The 22071-nt window shown below is 46.1% G+C and overlaps 1 protein-coding gene across 1 annotated transcript in view; it reads right to left on the reverse strand.

Moving 5' to 3' along the window:
* Positions 1-17830, reverse strand: part of LOC126267160 (GON-4-like protein) — a 177936-nt gene extending 160106 nt beyond the window's left edge. The window contains exon 1 of the mRNA XM_049972107.1: positions 17376-17830. Coding sequence (XP_049828064.1) covers positions 17376-17545 — 170 coding nt within the window. The 5' untranslated portion in view covers positions 17546-17830. The remainder of the gene's footprint in view (positions 1-17375) is intronic.
* Positions 17831-22071: the final 4241 nt, after the last annotated feature.

Raw genomic sequence — 22071 nt, forward strand, 5'->3', positions numbered from 1 at the left:
GATATGGGGACAAAAGGACCTGTGATTCAAGTACCCAACATAATTGGGGAAGCTAACCATCCTATCAAGCAGTTTAAAAAGTATGTTGGCCAGATTAATTGGGTGGTAGCTGTCAAGAGACGTTGGATTCTTCCAGAGCTTAAGGACGGGAATAACTATACTGTCTCACCACTGCAAGGGGAAGGCACCTGTGAGCCAAATGTGAATGAAGACCCTGAGTTGATGTTGCCTCTGGGTGATGTCCAACTGTTGGATAATCTGGTTGGATGGAACCCGAGCGTGGGGCCGTGTCACACGAAGAGGCAAGAGCCTGCAAGAATTCTCATTCAGTAAATGGTTCATTATAAGATTCAAATGATGGGGGTTGAAACAGAGGGAGATTTCTTCAACTTGTCATTTCTGCTTGAAAAAGGTAGCAGAAGGCCGATGCTTTCGCAAATTGTGTCACAAGGTGTTCTGCAAGAACCGATGTATCAGTACACGGAGCACTCTACAGGATAAGGCTCTGAACATTTGACTGTCGCTGGTAGCCCAGGAGGCTACAGAGCTCGGACCAAACCTACAATGAATAGGCATACATCCCCATGGAGGAAACATGGTGCTCCCAGCATTCCTTTTTACTCTGCGTAATAAGGTAGAAAGCCTTAGCACAGACATGCTTGAAACCAATGAGTTTGGTCTGTGAAGGGTACTGTTTAAATCATTGCAGTGCCCAATGGCAGTTCTGGATAGTGACTGCTATGGCGTTGGTCACCACGGGACCAGTCGATGATGAGAGGCCCGTGGATAGAGGGATAGCAGTGCCAGCAGCATAAAGAAGAGTGGCAGAGATATCTTGCACGGCTATATCAATGCAGTGCGAGAGATAGGTGTAGAAATGAACAGCAAACACACATAAAGGTCAATTGGCTCTGTGGAATGCCCAACATGGCAGCCTGTCAGCCAGGTGACGAGAGGGGGCTGAGAGTATCACCAGAAATTGGTCAGTGTCACAAAGACCTTCATGAGGTGACCAATGTAGGGAACCACAAGAGCAGAAGAGGAGATTGTGAGATTAATATCATAGAAGGTGCCATGAGCGGTACTGTAATGGGTAGGGGAACCATCAGAGGAGAGACAAATCGAAGTCTGTAATAAGTTGGTCAACTAGGAGACCGCTACCCATCGAAGTGCCACTCCCCTCACAGGGGGAGGTGTGCACTGAAGTCCCTGAAGAGGTGGTACAAGGGTGGAAGTTGCTGTGTTAAGGTAGGCAGGTCAAGATAAGGAAGTGGCCTACCAGGAGAGAGGTAGATATTGCACATGGTGATTTCTGTGGTCGTTCGTTCTTGTACCGCAATTGCTTCCACGTTGGTACGAAGGGGGATCCAGTCACAGATGATATCTGTGCAAACCAAACCCTCCAGATATTCTGGCACTGGCCTAGTTCTGACAGAACACCCGATAATCACAAAACGTTGAAGAGCAGTCATCATGAAAGTGCATTTCTTAAGAGCAAGGCAGAATGCAGAATAAGAGGAAACGAGTTGTTGTATTTCCAGTAGGTGACGGTAATCTCCAATGCAATTCCACTGGATTACCATCTGATTAGAGTCCAGTTCAGACATAAAGAAGTCGAGGTGAGGTCATGTCACCGGGTCAGGGGTCGTCACTGATAAGGATGGAGTGAGAGCCATAAATAAGATGTCCAACTCAGATAGCACAGGGGTAGATGGCACAGCCGGAGGCACTGGGGGTGGGGGTTTGCCCTGGGATTACTACTACTACTTCTCTTCCTTCTCCTCCTCTTTCATAGACAGTGTGTCCCATGACCAAGTTGTGGGAGAAGGCCTCTGGCCTGAGAGACTGCAAGGGGGAGAGGTCCCCATCACTAGTGGGCACCGAAGAAGGGGGCACTTCTTTCACCCAGGGAATGGCACCCAGAGGGGAGGGTGTGTGAACCACAGGAGATGGGAAGTTGAGAGAGGAACAGTGCCGGGGTAAGGATGCGGTAGGAGGGGGAAAGGATGCAACAGAGGCAAAAGTAGAAGAAATCGACACTGGGTGGAGGCGGTCATATTTTTTATCACACGGAGGGTCCACCATACAGTGGGAAGACATATTCCCAAAATGCAAGCACCGAAAGCACCTCATGAGTGGTGGGACGTACGGCTTCACATTGCATCGGTAACACGTAACCTTGACCTTCTCTGGGAGAGTATCCCCCTCAAAAGCCAGCATAAAGGCACTGGAATCAGTGTGGTTGTCTTTATGACCCTCCTGCACATGTCTAACAAAATGAACACTGTGCCGCTCCACATTAGCCCGGAGTTCCTCATCAGTTTGCAGGATGACATCCCAATTAAAAACCATTCCATAAACCATATTCAGAGACTGGTGAGTGGTAATAGACAATGGTATGTCACTAATGCTGTCATACGCATGAAGGACTGCAGATTGGGAGAGAAAAAAAACTTTGATCAACAGGGAGCCTGACTGCAGCTTACTGAGAGACTCCACTTTGCCAAACTTGTCCTCAATATTCTCCACAAAAAACAACGGCTTTGTGGCAGTGAATGTGTCCCCATCTGTCCTGGTAGAAATCAGATAACAGGGAAAGTGTTTCACTTCAGGATGACAAGCCTGACCCTCCACCCAGTGTATAGCCAGGGAAGGGAAGGGAAGGCTGCAAGCTCATATTAATCAACATTCAATGACCACTTGAAAAGATGGCCATCTGAGAATGGCCAGATACATGCAGCTTGATACCCTTCATGCACCAAGCATTCACTCTGATACCACCCACTGCAATCAAGGGCTCTCTCCAAGGGCATCATCCAGCCACAACAATCACCCTCTGGCACAACGGCTGTTGCCAGAAGTTCCGATGCTCCTGGATGAAAAGCAACAACTCCTTGGCATACATAGGCAGGGAATAGCTCAGGTATCAGCAGTGTGATCCCTGTCTTGTCAGGGGTCTCCACCATATGGGTACATAACTGCCCCATCACATGGACTGGCTACACAAGCTGGTGACCTAGTGGGGTTGAGGGGAAGCTGCAGCAGGGGAGGAAGAGTAATCCACACTATAGATGCTAGGGAGGGAGTTCTTCCCCAAAATACCCACACCAAAAACAGAAAATTTAGAAGTGGAGGTCAAACACCAAGGGAGGATCAAAACAGCAAAAAGGATGAAAGAGAATAAGCAAGAGTAACAAAATTGCAAGGAATAAAGGGAACCAGGTGGATGCCCAGGTCGACATAAATCAGAACACTGAGAGATGGGAAGGAGAGGGCAGCGGGGAAGGAATGAGGATGGGGAGGGAGGGGCAGGAGGAAGGAAATGCAGCCTGGAAAGGAAGAAAGGGCTGCAACAACTTGGGGGCCTGTGTTCCACACGCACAAACTCACAAAAGAGCCGTGAGCTCCCTGGGTGGTACATTGTACTGGTTGAACACAGAATGCAGGGGCTGCAGTTCTGCGGATGGACTAGGGTGAGGGGTTGTGTCAAGTGGGGTTGGCAGAGGGAGAAAGAGGTGGAAAGCAAGAGATGGTGGTTGCAAGGAGTAGCTGGTGGTGCAAAGGGAGGCATTGGTTGGGTGGGATAGGAATGTGGGAGGGAGAGGCAGCAGGTGTACAGGCACATGATCTGTTGAGTGTGTTTGACGCTTGATGACATGGAGTTGTGGATTGAGACGAGGGGGCAGGGCAGGACAGGACAGAGGTAGGTGCAGGATGGGAGTGCAGTCGGTTGGCAGACACTGAGATCAAGAAGATTATGAGAGTGAAGGATGTATTACAGAGATAATTCCCATCTGTGTTATCTGGGGGGGAAGGGGGGGGGGGAAGGGGGGGAAGGCACTGAACTTGGTATGTTGTGTTCCACCACAAGATGATCAACTCTGCTCCTGGCCACACCTTGGCAGTGGCCATTCATTCTGGTTGACAGTTGATTGGTTGTCATGCCCACATAAAATTCTGTGCAGAAATTGCAGCAAAGCTAGTATCTGTCCCAGCTATGTGGGATAGTGTAAGCTTATGTTGGGACTAGAGCAGGATGTGCTGGGTGGGTGAATTCGGCAGTCTTGCACCTGGGTCTTCCAAAGTGGAGTGAACCCTGGCAAGGGGTTGGGAGTGGTACAGGGATGGACCAGGATGTTGTGTATGTTGGGTGGGTGACATAATACCACTTTAGGGAGAGTGGGAAGAACCTTTAATAGGATGTCCCTCTTTTCATGGCATGATGGTAGGTAGTCAATACAAAGAGGGCCAGTTCAGTTCCTCCAGTCTGGGACGATATTGGGTGATGAGGGGGACACTCCTTTGCAGCTGATTATTGGGGGAGGTGGGAGGGTTAGTGGTGTATGAGGATATGGGGAACAGTGCCACTCTGTGAGATCTTTGTGAGACCTTCAATGTACTAGGCAAGAGAATCCACATCACCGCAGATCAGCAGTCCTTATATGACAAAGCTAAAGAGAGTGACTTTTAGTATTTAAGGGTGACAGCTGACAAAATGCAGGTACTGTTGGTGATTAGTGGGCTTGATATGGACAGAGAGGTGGACATCAACATCCAGAAAGGTGTCACACTAGTGGGAAGAGAACCAGATGAGAGACAAGATGATGTGGCTGTGGAGGAATGAGGAGAAAATGTCTTGGCCCCAGGTCTAGTTCATGACGATATCATCAATGAACTGAATCCATCATAGAAGGTTGTTGAGGAGGAAGGGAGATGGATTGAGGGGAATATTCTGGGATGGGCTAAAGGATTTGAGTAGGAACTGGAGGTTATGTTGGACTTCTGGGAGGGGATCAGTACAGCAGAGTTTGTAGGTGGAGGAGTCAAAGAGTTCATGGAAAACTTCTTGCACGTATCATAAAGAGCCATTGTGACAATGGTGGAGCCTTTGTACACAGGGATGACGACTAACAAAGTCTGCCTTGAGGTTGAGAATAGCTGCTTCTACTTCTGTTGAGAGGTTTGTGTTCTTGGGGAGGAATCTATAGAACACGAGGCCAAGTTGAAGGTAAGGAATTGGTGCATGCGCATGTGTGAACACTTAATTTTATCAGTGGATTCACACTAAAGCTAGCAAAACTTTCGTTCTTTTTTTGTGTGTCTGAACACTTCCCAATGCTTCTATTTTATGAATGACTGGATTTACTCCCAAATTACGTACATTCTGCCAGAACTTTTGTTAGCATATCTAGTTTGCAAGTTCATATTTCACAGTAAAACATCACTATTAATTCAGCAAGAGAAAGTCCAATTGTTAGTACTGTGCAGGCAGATGAGAGCTCAGTATTAAAAGTGTATGTACTCTACTGGGTACCAATCTAATAACATTTATGTACACAACACATAGTGAACAAAAAGAAATAGACTGAATGTATACCACAGATAGTGACAACTTCTCAGTTTTTCGAAATTAGATGAAATCGCCGAATGTGACAAACCTGGTGTCAGCTGTATTAGATGTAAATGTTCTACCTTATTTTGACACGAAAATTTGTGCTGGCCAGAGACTCGAACCTGGATTTCCCACTTATCACAATCAGTCGCCTTACCATTAGGCTACCCATGCGCACCTCCTGGGTTGATCCAAACTTCCATGTGTCACACTGTCTGCATCCCTACACAGTAGTCTCCTACATTCATCACTGAATGCTCACAGCTTAATTCTGTACTCCTGTGTTAGTGAGAATAAGACTAAGAAATCAAGACCTATGAATTACCATCTAATGCCAACACTAGGAAATAATATTCACACTGATGATGACAGAGTCACTCACAATTCAAATAAATTGGTGTCAGTGTATTAGGTGCAGATTTTCCACATGTTGATGACATGTGAAAAATTATGCTGGATCAGGATTCAAACCTGGATTTCCCGCCATTCTTGAGCAGTCGCCTTACCATTAGGCTATCCATGCAGAGGTAAAACATCTGCACCTAGTACAGGTGAAGCCAAGTTATTTGCATTCAGTGAATTTATTTCAGTCCAAAATTGCAAAATGTTTCCTACATTTACATTAGGTAATTGTAGTAAAATAAGCACTACACAACTGCAGTTATTATAAAAATACCTGTCTAAAGGCTAGAATATTCCCACAAAAATTCAATAATGTTTCAATTACTAAGATGTCTTGTATATATCTGCATGCTCTCTGTCACTGCATCAGAAAGTGTGATGTCAATGTCATCAAATTGTTTCTACATCAGTCGAAGCCAATAGTTGGATCATATAGTTAATCTGACTCAATAGTTGACATAAAAGTTTCATGAGCATTGTAGTGCATCATAAGGTAGAAAAAATATACTGGAGAACCCAATGTTTGGCCACTGTTACTGTAGCTGAAACATTGGTTTCTCCTGTGTAGTGTTTTACATTATGATGCAGTAGGATACTCAAAATTTTTTATGTGAACTGACTGACCACAGAAGTGTATGCAATTATGTGACTCAATAGTTGTTTTGGAGATACTTCAATGAGCTAGAGGATTATTAAGAATAGGAAGGGAAAGAGGTCTTTGTTTTATTAACTGAGCAGAACTGATGAGGTTTTGTGCACAGTCTGATACACATAGAGGTTGGTTTGGTTTTGCTTTAGGGCGCAAAGAACAACTGGGGTCAAATACGCCCAAGAGAAAACTATAGAACACAAAGACAGAGAGGAGTTAAAAACTGTCTATGTGTCAGTCCCAATTGAAATAATACAAGACAGCTTAAACTAGGCATGTGGAAAACGGGGTTAAAAAAAAACACCATACAGAAACGGAGGCCCAAAACTAAAAAATTAAATAGCCTTCACCATATTGCTTTGGCTGATAAAAAGTAACACGCAGTCAACAGTCCGCACGTCATTTGCTAAAACGTCCGACAGCTCAGTCAGCAAACCAAAACGAGAACATGAACGGTTAAAATATGGGTAGTTCATCAGGAATTGGCAGACAGTTAAAACTTGAGCACAATGTGTACAAAGTGGTGGCTTAGTGCCACTTATCAAATGCTGATGGCTAAAATGGAAGTGCCCAATACGCAGCCTTGTTGAAATGACCTCTCAGCGGGAGGTTCGAGAAGAGGTCGTCGAAGCCACTGGGCGAGGCTTAGTAAGCCGGAGCTTATTCCCATAAAGCGAGGACATTTCGCAATGCCAGAGAGACATCACCTCTTGAGAGATGGCAACACAGAGATCATTGGAGGGAATATAGGAACTCGTGGGCTGAGGTACGAGGACTGCAGCCTTGGCAGAAGTGTCAACAGCCTCGTTTCCTGGCAGACTGACATGACCAGGAGCCCACAGAAACACTACACTGACTCCACCACGAGTGATCAAGTGACAGTTTTCCTGGATCCACTGTACTATGAAGTGAGTGGTGTACAACACACACAGACTTTGAAGGGCGCTGAGTGAGTCTCAGCAGAGGACAACTGAAAAGGCTATGTCGCCGGATGTACTCCGTGACCTGATACAAGGCGAAGAGCTCGGCTGTAAATACTGAGCACTATGCCGGAAGCCAATATCAAAAGACATGGGTGCCAGTGACGAAGGCACACCCAACGCCACGGTAAGTCCGAGAGCCATCAGTGTATACAAAGGTACTATCACTAAGTTCCATGCGAAGGTCGTGAAACTGAAGGCGATAGACTGAGGCTGGAGTAGTGTCCTTGGGAAGCGAATGAAGGCCAAGGTGAACATGAGCCACTTCACGAAGCCAAGGTAGTGAAGGGTTCACACTCAACGGGAAAGGTGCAGATAGTGTGAAGATAAGCCGCCGTAGCAAGTACAAAAAGTGGTCTCCAGGAGGTAACAGAAGAGGGACACACCCTGTACTGAAAATCAAAGGAGGAGGCATAGGATGGGGGCCATGCCTGACAGACAAATGGCATGCATACCTGCTGAGGAGAAAGTCACGGCGGTAGGGGAGGTGTAGTTCAGCAGCTTCAGCATACAGACTCTAAACCGGGCTAGTGTAGAAGGCGCCCATGGCCAAATGGATGCCACAATGGTGGATAGTGTTGAGACGGCTTAAGAGGGATGGATGTGCAGATGCATAAACAAAGCACCCATAGTCGAGTTTCAAACGGACAAGGGACCTTTACAAACGGAGGAGGGTGGTTCGATCGGCACCCCAGGAAATACCGAGTACACGTAGGACATTGAGTAACTGCGTACAGCAGGTTGTCACGTAAGACATATGGGAAGACCAAGCATGAGCCCCAGGAATTTTGTAGTTTCAACGAATGGAAGGGCAACAGGCCCAAGATATAAAGACGGTGGGGGAAACCATTTGTGCTGCCAGAAATTCATACAGAGCACTTTTTTAGTGGAAAAGTTAAAGCCATATTCGATGCTCCAGGAGTAAAGACAATGAAGACACCGCTCAGTGATACATGTCCATGGAGAATTGCAATAGATGTCAAAATCATCAACAAAAAGGGAGCCGGAGATGCCCAGCAGAAGACAGGCCATTATAGGGTTAATGGCGATAGCAAAGAGCATGACGCTCAGGACGGAACCCTGAGACACACCGCTTTCCTGGATAAAGGTGTCTGACAAGGCAGAACCCACACACACCTTGAAAACTCGATCTTTTACAAATACCTAAAGGAAACACGGCAGGCAGCCAGGATAGCCCCACGTGTGCAGAGTATGGACAATACCAGTTCTCCAACAGGTGTTTTAGGCCTTCTCCAAATTGAGAAACATGGCCACAGTCTGGGATTTCAACAGAAAACCATTCATGACATGAGTGGACAAAGTAACAAGATAGACAACTGCAGAACGCCGCGCTCTAAATCCACACTGCGCATTCATTAGTAAATTGCGAAACTCGAACCCCCATACCAGCCGGGCATGAATAACATGTTCCATCACCTTAAAAATGCAGCTGGTAAGACAGATGGGGCACTAGCTAGGCTTTTGTCCTTACCATGCTTAGGTATGGGTATGATGAATGCTTCACTCCAGCATCCGGGAAATGTGCCCTCTGTCCAGATGTGGTTGTAGATGTTAATCAGAAACTGCTTGCCCACAAGAGAAAGGTGCAGCAACATCTGAATGTGGATGGCGACTGGCTCTGGGACGGAGGACCGAAATGAACTGAGAGCATCATCCAGCTCGCTCACAGTAAAGGTGGCATTGTAGCACTCACTAGTTGGAAAGAAGGGTATAGCCCAAGCCTCCCCTCCTTGTTTCTGATGGAGGAAGGCAGAGTGATAGTGGGAAGAGCTCAAAACTTCCACAAAATGGCAGCCCAAGGCATTGGAGATAGCAATAGGGTCCACGACGACATCGTCTGCTATCGTCAGGCCAGAAATTGGGAAATGGATCTTGGTCCAAGAGCACCGTCAGAGTTTGGCCCACACAGAGGAAGGGATGGAACTGTTGAAAGAAATAGTGAATGAAATCCAGCTAGCTCTTTTGCTATCCCGAAGAACGCGACAACACTTTGCACGCATCTGTTTATAATGAATGCAGTTTGCCATCGTAGGTTGATGGTTAAAAATGTGAAGAGCACGCCTCCATGCGCGAATTGCGTCACACCATGCCACAGTGCACCAAGGGACTGGGACATAATGTGGTAAAGAGGAAGTTTGAGGAATGGAAAGTTCTGCAGCAGTAAGGATATTGTTTGTGAGATATTCCACTTGGTCATCACAACTGGGGAAATCTTGTTCTTCAAAGGACGCCAGGGAGGAGTAAAGCTGCCAGTCAGCCTTAATAAGCTGCCATCTGGGAGTGCATGCACATAGGGTAGGAGTCAACAAATGGATAGCACATGGGAAATGGTCGCTCGAGTAGGTACCAGAAAGAACAGACCACTCAAGATGATGGGCAATCTGAGCAGTGCAGAAGGATAGTTCCAAATGGGAATTGGTGTGCAAGGAGTTGGAAAGGAAAGTGGGTGCTCTAGTGTTAGGTAGAGAGGAAAAAAGTCAGGTGGGAAGGAAAAGGCGAAATGCAACAGCTTGAAGATGGGTAGTCAGGGAGATGGGTTGACTATGAATGTCATCCCGTACGAGAAGCATGACGACCCCATGAGATGGAATGCCAACCTCAGGAGAGAGATCAAAATGAATCAGTAAGAAATGTGAAAGCTCAAAGTGGTAGTGAGGCCGCAATTTCATTTCCTGAAGGCAGTGCACAAGGGGGCGCTGCAATGCTAAAAGCAGCCATAAATCCTTTTTGTGGGATTGAAGGCCGCAAACTTTCCATTGGAGGAGAGGCATGATGAGGAAGAGATGTAGGGGTATCACCTCGACGGCTGTCGAGTGACAGCCTGTGAAAAGTTGCTACTACAGAGCACAGAAGCAGGAGAATCCTGCTCCATGGGGTCCACAGAAGCATCGGCTTACTTGTGCAGTCAGTCTGTGGAGTCCAGTGCCGAAAAATGATTGGTGGCGTGCACTGGCGACATGGAAGCCAAGCGGGCTAAGATATCACTTGGCGATACCGTCAAAGAGAATATTCGAGTTGGCGAAGGAGAAGACCGTTTGCCTTTGGTGAACTACTTCAAGCCTTTCTGGTTAGAGGAAGACTCAGGTGTTGTTTGGCTGGAGGGATGGAGGAAGTCTTCGTGGGAGTACTCCTGTCCCACCCGGCATACTAGATGTGCAGCTGGTGGCTTCATCCCTTGAGGCGAGAGTTTGACGGCTTGTTGCACAGCTCGACGGGGGGATGGCGATGTTACCTTGTCACTGAGTGATCTCAAGCTAAATCAGAGGTCACATGTCTGGGTAGCCATGTCCTTCATGGAGTGAGGAGTACAAGAACAAAACTATAGGTGCCAGATGGAAGAACACAGGGTTTGCGGCTAACCAGTTAACTTGGGAGTGACCGGGTAAGGCACTTTTTCCTTTACCCAAACTCTTTGACAGACCGCTCATCAACGTACATGAGACAATCCCAAGACGAGGAGACATTGCCGCCATTGCAGCTGATATAGCGGGGAGAAGATGGCGGACAATCGCCCTAGTGCACATCCCTACCACAGGTTACACATTTGGCTGGGTGTCAACAAGACATTCTACTGTGGCTGAAATGATGACACTGGTAGCAGCGCATTGGGTTCGGAACATATGGCCGGACTGTGATAATTTTATACCTTGCTTTGATTTTGGACAGAAGCACCACTCTATCAAAGGTGAGAAAAAGAGTGCAGGTGAGCACTAAAGAGGACTCTACCTTTTTCATTACACGCTGGACACCAACGACACATTGATCAGAGAGGTAAGATTGGATTTTGTCCTTCGTTAGACCGTCAAGCAGCCTATTATAAATTACACCATGGGCAGAATTCAAAGTTCCATGGGCTTCGACACGAACAGGGTTGTGATGGAGAAGTGAGGCAGCAAGCAGTTGTGCTTAAGAATCTCCAAAAGCAAAGTACCATTCCACAAAAGAGAGCAGGATTTCACAGGGCCAGCAACTTTATCAACACCATTAAGAATAATAAAAAGATTTAACCTGGCGAAGGACTGACCATCTTCAGTATGTGAGACCATGAGGAACTGTGGTCTTTAAATCATTAGCCTCATTATGTTTACATTTTGTAGACATTGTTTGGGAATATGATTGACTCATTGTGAGAAAATCTCCCACGATTGCCAGTGTCACCGATGGCGCACTCCTTCCAATTAGGGGCCCCATACACAAAGGGGCGCACCAGCCTTAGGTTATTGTTCACATCTCCCAAATACCTGACAGCAATTTGGGAAGGTTGCAGCTCAGGCAATCACGCCTAACTGGGCCTGGCCTGTACCGGAGGGTACGTGCAAATCCTACCTGTTGACCTGGGGCTGAGAATTATGCGTTTTCCAGCCACCTGTTATGTGTCAGATACGTGGGCCAGAATTCAGCAGGAATACACAGGGAGGAAGAAGAAAAAAAGGAATGTCCAAAGCCGAAGCGGAGGAACAAGAGGAGAAGGGACACAAAGAAAGGAAAAGGGAGTGAAAAATATGGGAGGGGGAGATTGTACTGTTGCTCACAATAGGTATCAAGAGACCAAACAGATTATACAAAAACATTTGCTACTGTATCAGTTGACTCAGTCTTACTGATTGGCTCCATAAAAGCAGCATGCAGTTCCATTTCACGCTTCTTGTGGTACCTGAATACCACTATTTGTTAATAAGAGTTATCAACTAGTGTTACTTGCCCGGACAGCCGAGTATCAGCGTGGTGCTTTTGGGATTCATGCAGACAAGCCAGCCCCAGACAATTCCATCCAGAGCCTGGATGTGATTTTTAGGTGGTTTTCCATATCTGACTGGGTTAATACAAGGCTGGTCCAACATTAACAACATCGAATCTGATAACAACCAAGCCAATTTCATGTAATACAGGACAAAGGCAAAATAAAAAGAAAAGAAATCATCAACCAGTGTGGAACACAGATGTCTATGAGGCATACCCTCAATGTTTTGTATCTTATGACAGTATCTGAATATTTGAATGACAACACTGTAGTGTATGCCACTTTGGTGGACACCTCTTGGGCGACAACCCTTCCTCCCACAAAGTGAGAATGCACATTTGTCTACTCAGAACTGGGAAAACACCAAGCTCTACTGAACCGCACTGAAAATGTAGGTTTAGTTTCATCTCCAGTCTACATGCAGCTGTGTGTAGCAATTTCTTCAACCAAAAGAGTATTGAAGAAGAGATTTCTGATATATATATCCCTTCTGAAACTTGACATACCAACAAAATATTTATGTAAATAAAATAGAAAGAAACTTCCACATGGGAAAAATATAATAAAAACAAAGATTCCAAGACTTACCAAGCGGGAAACTGCCGGCAGACAGGCACATGAACAAGACACACAAACACACACAGAATTGCTAGCTTTCACAACCGATGGTTGCTTCTTCAGGAAGGAGAGGGAAAGACGAAAGGATGTGGGTTTTAAGGGAGAGGGTAAGGAGTCATTCCAATCCCGGGAGCGGAAAGACTTCCCTTAGGGGAAAAAAAGGACAGGTGTACACTCGCACACACACACACACACACACACACATATCCATCCGCACATACACAGACACAAGCAGACATATTTAAAGGCAAAGAGTAAGGGCAGAGATGTCAGTCGAGGCGGAAGTACAGTGGCAAAGAAGTTGTTGAAAGACAGGTGAGGTATGAGCGGCGGCAACTTGAAATTAGCGGAGGTTGAGGCCTGGCGAATATCGAGAAGAGAGGATATACTGAAGGGCGAGTTCCCATCTCCGGAGTTCGGATAGGTTGGTGTTGGTGGGAAGTATCCAGATAACTCGGACGGTGTAACACTGTGCCAAGATGTGCTGGCCGTGCATCAAGGCATGTTTAGCCACAGGGTGATCCACATTACCAACAAACACTGTCTGCCTGTGTCCATTCATGCGAATGGACAGTTTGTTGCTGGTCATTCCCACATAGAAAGCGTCACAGTGCAGGCAGGTCAGTTGGTAAATCACGTGGGTGCTTTCACACGTGGCTCTCCCTTTGATCGTGTACACCTTCCGGGTTACAGGACTGGAGTAGGTGGTGGTGGGAGGGTGCATAGGACAGGTTTTACACCGGGGGCGGTTGCAAGGGTAGGAGCCAGAGGGTAGGGAAGGTGGTTTGGGGATTTCATAGGGATGAACCAAGAGGTTACGAAGGTTAGGTGGACGGCGGAAAGACACTCTTGGTGGAGTGTCTTGGTTCATCCCTATGAAATCCCCAAACCACCTTCCCTACCCTCTGGCTCCTACCCTTGCAACTGCCCCCGGTGTAAAACCTGTCCTATGCACCCTCCCACCACCACCTACTCCAGTCCTGTAACCCGGAAGGTGTACATGATCAAAGGGAGAGCCACGTGTGAAAGCACCCACGTGATTTACCAACTGACCTGCCTGCACTGTGACGCTTTCTATGTGGGAATGACCAGCAACAAACTGTCCATTCGCATGAATGGACACAGGCAGACAGTGTTTGTTGGTAATGAGGATCACCCTGTGGCTAAACATGCCTTGATGCACGGCCAGCACATCTTGGCACAGTGTTACACCGTCCAAGTTATCTGGATACTTCCCACCAACACCAACCTATCCGAACTCCGGAGATGGGAACTCGCCCTTCAGTATATCCTCTCTTCTCGATATCCGCCAGGCCTCAACCTCCGCTAATTTCAAGTTGCCGCCGCTCATACCTCACCTGTCTTTCAACAACTTCTTTGCCACTGTACTTCCGCCTCGACTGACATCTCTGCCCTTACTCTTTGCCTTTAAATATGTCTGCTTGTGTCTGTGTATGTGCGGATGGATATGTGTGTGTGTGTGTGTGTGTGTGTGCGAGTGTACACCTGTCCTTTTTTTCCCCTAAGGGAAGTCTTTCCGCTCCCGGGATTGGAATGACTCCTTACCCTCTCCCTTAAAACCCACATCCTTTCGTCTTTCCCTCTCCTTCCTGAAGAAGCAACCATCGGTTAAGAAAGCTAGCAATTCTGTGTGTGTGTTTGTGTGTCTTGTTCATGTGCCTGTCTGCCGGCAGTTTCCCGCTTGGTAAGTCTTGGAATCTTTGTTTTTACAACAAAATATTTAGGTTCAGCAACTTTTGTAATAAAAACAACAGTCAACAGTAGAGTAACTGAACTCAGTAAGTTAACATACTTTCATTCACCAATGACCTTCACAATAATAATGTGGAGTAAAAAGTAAGTTTTCACTTAGGTATTCAATGGACAACAGAAAGTTATTAAAATTGTGTGTGAGGGTCATCTCTCTCAACAGTTGGGAATCTTAATCACATCCTCATTGTACATTTATTCAATGTGGAAATTCATTGTCAACAATCCATTGCAGTTTGAGTGTATTAGATATGCCCAGATACACAGCAACAAATGATATGCTGTTTATTGTACTGAATCTAATTTTGCCACTGGAAGCAGTGAAATACAACCATAAAGCATCTGCCCATGCAAATAAAACATCTGGCACAGAACAGAAGTGTTTTCAAGTGTAGGCCTAAATTAAACTAATTTCTGAAGAAGGAGGGGAAAAAAGGGCACATGTCTGTGGAACACTGTTGAATTGAGACGTTCTACACTCAGCTTGGATCATGACAATGGACAGTATCATGTGTCTTTAGGTGAGATGATCAAAATCATGTTATCATAATTAAGCAGGTTTGCACAAAGGCTATGATAAACTTGGGGCCAATGGAAGTGTTACTCACTACTGTTGTGTAACCCCAAAGTCATCCGCAGCCCAGTCTTTTGAAACTCACAGGAACACTTTTTTTTTTTTTAAACTATATTCCAGTCACATCATAATCTTCATGTTCTGGTTGTAGTCTGACTGTTTTTGTGTTTAGGCACTTGCTTAATAGAGCAGCTACTGCAACCAGATTTGTACCAATCCACCATCTTTTTACTGATTTCACTGAGTTTACAAGTTGTCCTCCATAATTCTAATTAATTCCAGTATACAAAGGTGACTGTTTTCAAATATGACTCTGATTTTAATGGTAATAAATAACATTTACTAAAGGAAATGATGTATTACTACTATTTTTAATATCTGTGTAGTCATTTGTCTCAGAGTTATATGTGAATACTGGCCAAAAACCTATTCAAATAGTTGCTAGTGTAGTAAAATTTGTCTCAGCACACTTAACAGAACTTGGATGTGGCAGAAGATCCAGCTCAGCTTTCCGATCAATTTTTTGATTCAGACACACAAACTGAAATGTACAATGTTCCATTGTTACACCTCACAACAGCTGCTGAAATACATCCAGCACAGACATAACAGAGGATTGGTGACACTTATCATCGTTAACTTGGAAATTTCAAACATTGCTGTCCGAGTTCAAGGCAGCTTTTGCAATTCTAGAGAAACACATACCATAACTCACAGAATGCTCTGTAACCTACAATTAGCTAGTTCCATGTTCCATTGGTTAATCTCACGGAAACTGTTATGATGTGGAACATGTCAAGTGCATAGGAAATGAATGCATGAATCAAGCTCTTTTTAAAAAACTTAAAATTTTTATTACCTACCTCATTCCCTTAAATTGCACAAAATGCATATACTATACCTATAGATTTATTTATTCCTGTTCAAGAATTCATCTAAGGTGTAGAAGGAGTTGTCAAGGAGATATGATTTCAATTTATTTTTGAAACTATTTTTGTTGTAATCTGAAGATTTTACAGGTAACCCCGCCAAGCAGTAACTGAGAAGGGTTTCCATGCAGAGTACAGTGAGAAAGAGTTTTGTAGTGAATTCTTAAAACCAACAAATGACTCATTACTCCTCCTGCCCGGTATGCTTACCCTTCTACTAAGAACCCATATCTTCTTTACAAAGTTCAAATTTTTAAATATGTTTCGAGGCATTAAATTGTTTCCTATCAGTGGCCTAATAATCACACAGAGGTCACTATTTGTGACTTTATGGATATATTATTGCTATAATGGTTATGATGTGCTGACAAATAGATGTCAAGGCAAAAGAATCATTGGTCAAAGCTGACAGCTTGCATTTTCTTCTTTACTATTTCCAAAAGGCTGTTCAAAGTATACAATAGGCATTGCCTCCAAACTTTTTGGCTTATGACCACATAACAAGTGTGACTTAATTAAACAGCAGCTATTTATTGATTAAATTAAACTCTCACAAACAAATTGCAAAACAGGCAATGTCTTTTCAAATACTTATTACAAATAAGTACCCACAGAACTTGGGCCTGCTTTGCAGTATTTACACCAAGTATTCTAAGAATACTCTAGTTTTATATCTTCCTGTCAGTAAAACTGAAACCTGTTTTTCACACACTTACCCTAAAGGTAAGATGAAGACAGTCAACAAAGTATTTACATGTTTATCTGTGCACAGGCCACATTACACTATTTGCTAGGATGTAGTCAACAGAAATGTTCCAGGAACAGAGTAGTTCCTTTATCCTTTAATCATTATCTTGGTGATATGGACTTACATAAAACAAGTTTAAACCAATATAAAACGACATTTGTCTGAAAGAATGGTTGGCTAAAGCAACACGCTGGAACTTCCCCTAGTTACATAAAGTTTGAGTAAAAGCCTGCAATGAAGATTCTGGCACAGTTTGTTCCAAAGAGCGATTTCGAAGTCGCATAAATTATGATGATGGTGATAGTGGTGGTGGTGGTGATGATAAGGAGCCCCCTACTTTGAGCGCACCATAAGAAACAGCAGTTGTGTGCCTGTGCCTGCTGCAAATAACCCAGAAAGTGCTTGCTCATACCATTCCCGAAAGATCCATATATCAAGGGTGTCCACTTTAGACACGTAAGACTTAAACACCGACACAATGTGTTTTTAAGAAAAGTGTTGCAAATCTCAATGTGTCCATTGCCTTCGTTTTATCCGCAAAAAATGCTCACCTTTTACGGCCACGCTGTTTCACATCCGAAACTTCATTCTCTGGTATATCAATCTTCAAATCACAGGAATCACAAGATGTTTCACTGCCAGCATCATCATTCCCTTCCCAGCCTTTCGAACCTTGTTCTTCATACACACTATTTACGTTACCACTGTTCTGCCTGGACATAGTAAATACAGCGTTTCATAACAAACAAACTCACAAAATAAGCGGCAAAGTCTTCCCGTCTTTTCTCGAATCTATAAACAATTTTCAGTACGAGTCATTTGTAATTTACGGAGTAGCTTGCACAACAATGTCGAGTGACAATTTTTACGCTGTCGTTATCACTGTCACCCATCCGACGCACTTTTCAAATCAGATAAAAACCGGTAAAATGTACATCACCGCACATCGAACAACATCCAGACGCCACAGATGATGCTTACGAGCAGACGACACGCAGCGGAAATTGGCGGGAGAGGTCCATCAGAGACATTCTTTTTCATTCGGTTTTAACATAACAGCTGATGATAGAGTACAGCAATCAGTAGTCCTTTTTAACTTTTATCATGCAAATCCAGATTTTGGCTAGTAGCTAGCCATTCTCAATGCGATATTCAAAGAACTATGATTGATGCCCGAACAACAGGGACTTACATGCATTGAGAATGAAAAATAGCGCATTGAGAGTGGCTAGCTACTAGCCTAAATCTGGATTTGCATAATAAAAATCTAAAAAGGACGACTGATTGTTGCACTCTATAATTTGTCACATACAGTCGCTGAGTGCATCATCTTTCCAAATGGAAGGCAACCTGATAAAAGCTTTTTAGCCATCACAATTTAAATGTATTGGTACACATACTCACACAGCAAGGTAACATTTGTTCTTCTTCATTCAGAAATGTCTTCAGATCGAGATTGTTGTACTTATATTACAAAGACAGAATTGACAGCTAACCACTTAGTTGTGAATTCATTTCTATTGTTAAGATCAATGATCACATTTTTTAATTTTTTTTATTTTGGCTTCTAGCATGATATTATTTAGTCACTGTAATTAAAATAAAATGATGATCATAGCAATGTGACATTTGATCTTGATCAGACCCACTGTGTACAGGAAACAGTCATCAATGCGATTTCAGTATATAATAGTAATACATATTAGAGTAAACTCGAGGGTTGGACTCCCTCAGTTCCACGTCGAGGATTTACACTGCTGGGGCTACACTCAGAATGTACTCGTAGCTTCAGAAGAGCCCCCTGCCATTTCCGTCCGTCTGTCTGCCAGTCGCTGTCGTCCTTTCGACCATCTCTCCACCATCGCTGCCGCCTGCCGCCCGGTGCTCGCCGCTGCCCGTCACCGTCGCCGCCGCCGCCCCTGCCAATGCTAGCCGCCGCCGCCGCCGCCGCCGCCGCCGCCGCCGCCGCCGCCGCCGGTGCTCGCCGACGCCGAAGCCGGCCTCCGTTTTAGTTCCTTTCGCGCTTCGGTGACTCCTGTCGCCAGTGGACGTCGCATTCAATCATGGACACCCCCACCACCACAATCATCCACACCTCCCCTTCACCTGGTCCGACTGTAACCTCGTGGAGTGCTTCCCCTGGGCTTAACCTGTGTCATCCACCTCCCCTACTCATGGTCTCCTCCCCTTCTGTCTCCTTCCCATCCCTGTATCCCCACCTGTATGTTGCTACTTCCCCTGCTCCAGCACCTGCTCCTACGCCCCCTCCCTCCCACTGCTGTTGCCCTCCAAGTCGACTTTCCCCCCCTCCCCACCTGCCCCACTACAACTAGTCCTGCTTCTCCACCACAGTCGCCACCACAGAGCGCCCCACCCCCATACCCAGTGCCACCACCTCACAAGAGAGGCATCCCCAGTGCACCCATTAACCAACAAATCTGTCACAGTGATTGTTCTCATCAAGTCCTCCCCTCCCTCTTTCCATACTGATCTCCTCCAGCTCCTTCCCCGCAACACCTTTGGCCCCCATGTGTCCCTCACCCTTTTCCTTACTTCCTCCTCTCCTAATCAGTCTCAACCCCCTAGTCGTCGACCAACCCTCACTGCCTTAATCACAAAACTCAATTCTGTGGTCACGGAGGCGGAGGTATTGGCGGAACTGAATGCTCATTCTGGCCTGGAAGTTCGCTCTGCCCACTGTATTTACAACTCCTCTGGCCCTACCTACCTCATGCCTATCTTTACTGAGTCCGCCTCCTCCATCAATCACCTCCTCTCACAGGGAGCACCCGAATTTTAACCGCCGCCACCCTCTTGACCGGTACCGTTCCCCTCCTCAATCCTACCACTGCCATTGCTGTTTCCTGTACAACAACCACCTCACCCAACTGCAAGAACCCCCCCCCCCCCCCACCTGCCCTCATTGTAAAGCGTCTCACTTCCTTAAACTATGTCCTAATCTCCCCTCTCCCCCTTCCTGCAACACTTGCAATGAACCCCTCCCAAGTACTACTACAAACGCAAAGCAAACCCCCTCCAACAAACCCTGAGCTCACTATCCTCATTTGCCCCTTCAACCCGCCCATCCACCCCAACTATTCCCTCCACTCTCCCCCTACAGCAGAAGACATCATCCAGTTCCTAACCATCATCGTGCAGAACATCCAAGCGCCCCCACACCCTCCAGCAGATTTCCCTCCCCACTCACTCTGTTTTCCATCTAAATACCTACGACACCTACTCCCACAACCAGGTCCACTTTACCTTCACCTACCTAGACATCCTCATTTAAGCCCCGCACTCCTTGCCCCACTTCCTTCTCCCTCCCACCTCCTGGCATGTCACCAGTATCGTCTCCACTAAACATTCTCTCCCTCCCTGTCAACAAATACTTCGTCATACATACCCTACCCAGCACCAGACTGACTTCTTCATCCTTGATGAAACCTTCCTCCAACCTCCATGTTGTCCATACCTCTCCCTGTCTCCTTCACCTCACCGACAATCCCCTTCCCCTTGCCTGAGGTAGGGTCGCTATTGGCCACCTCAAGCATCTCCCTGTCTGGCGACAACCCCTCTTCAATGACTCAACTGAACACCTTCTCCTCAGCATCTTTTTTCCCTCCTTCACCATCACCTGTGCCACTATCTATATCCATCCCGCAGCCCCTGTCCCCTACGACTTTATTTCCCATGTTGACCATACCTTCTCCACCTATGTGATTGCCACCTACCTCAACATCCACAGCCGTGACCCTGCCACCCTTCAGCATTGGCATCAGTTCCTTGCCACCCTCCATGGTAACCTTGTTCCTCTCCCACAACACACCCATCCTGCAAGTAACTCCACCTTGATGTTATCCTCACTGCCCCCAACCTCCTTGGTCATATCAGCATGGACTTCCTTGATCCCATTGATAGTGACCACCTCCCCATCCTTCTCACCATCTCCTCTGCCCATGGCCCCCCTGCAGCTGCCCTCCCAGCTGCCCCTCCAAAGTCCACCCATGACTACCACTGTGCTGACTGGCATGACTACTGGGAATCCATTGCCTCACTTTCCACCGTCCCACTGACATTACCCATGCCTCTTCCTTCCTTCAGAAGACTATAACTGGCGCTGTGGAGGACCATGTCCCTACCAAACTCACCCACCCTCTCCATCCTACACTTCCACCACAGGCCGTCCTCCTTCTTCAAGAATCCCGCAGGCTCTGCTGCTCCTTCCTCTGCACCCGTGACCAGAATACACTCATATGCCACCATATGCTACCGGCAATTACAGCGACACATCCGAAACCTCCTCACAGCAAAGAAACACTGGGACTGGCGCCAGACATGCACGTGCCTCAACTCCTCCCTCCCTGTCAACTCTTCCAACTACTGGCCAGCCTTCCACCACCTTAGTGATAGCCATACCAACCAGCATAATCCTATCCTCCAAAACGACCGCTCTTTCCCTGACAACCTCAGTAAGGCTAACCATTTTGCTTCCCACTTCTCCGAGGTCTTCTCCAGCCCTGACGATCCCCATTTTGAGTACTTTCTCTTCTTTAACATCCTTGACCGCACTGATACCTATGTCCCACCGCTCACCCCTAGCTTCCAGTACTTGCATCAGTTACCCCCTCAGGCACCAACACTCCCATTACCACACATGACATCACACTCGTCCTCCACTCCAAACGCAACCCCGCCCCTGGTCGTGATGGCGTCACCTATCCCTCCCCCCTCAAGGAATCCCCACTGTCCTTCCTGGCTGTCCTAGCTACCCTGCTGACCCTCTGAGTCTCGTGGACGAATAGCGCGAGTTGGGTTTCACACTACCGTCTTTTTCGAAACCCATGCTGATTCCTACAGAGTAGATTTCTAGTTTCCAGAAAAGTCATTATACTCGAACATAATACGTGTTCCAAAATTCTACAACTGATCGACGTTAGAGATATAGGTCTATAGTTCAGCACATCTGTTCGACGTCCCTTTTTGAAAACGGGGATGACCTGTGTCCTTTTCGAATCCTTTGGAACGCTACGCTCTTCTAGAGACCTACGGTAAACCGCTGCAAGAAGGGGGGCAAGTTCCTTCACGTACTCTGTGTAAAATCGAACTGGTATCCCATCACGTCCAGCGGCTTCTCCTCTTCTGAGCGATTTTAATTGTTTCTCTATCACTCTGTCGTCTATTTCGAAATCTACCATTTTGTCATCTGTACGACAGTCTAGAGAAGGAACTACAGTGCAGTCTTCC

Source organism: Schistocerca gregaria, chromosome 4, assembly GCF_023897955.1.
Source record: "Schistocerca gregaria isolate iqSchGreg1 chromosome 4, iqSchGreg1.2, whole genome shotgun sequence".
In the NCBI taxonomy this organism is placed as follows: domain Eukaryota; kingdom Metazoa; phylum Arthropoda; class Insecta; order Orthoptera; family Acrididae; genus Schistocerca; species Schistocerca gregaria.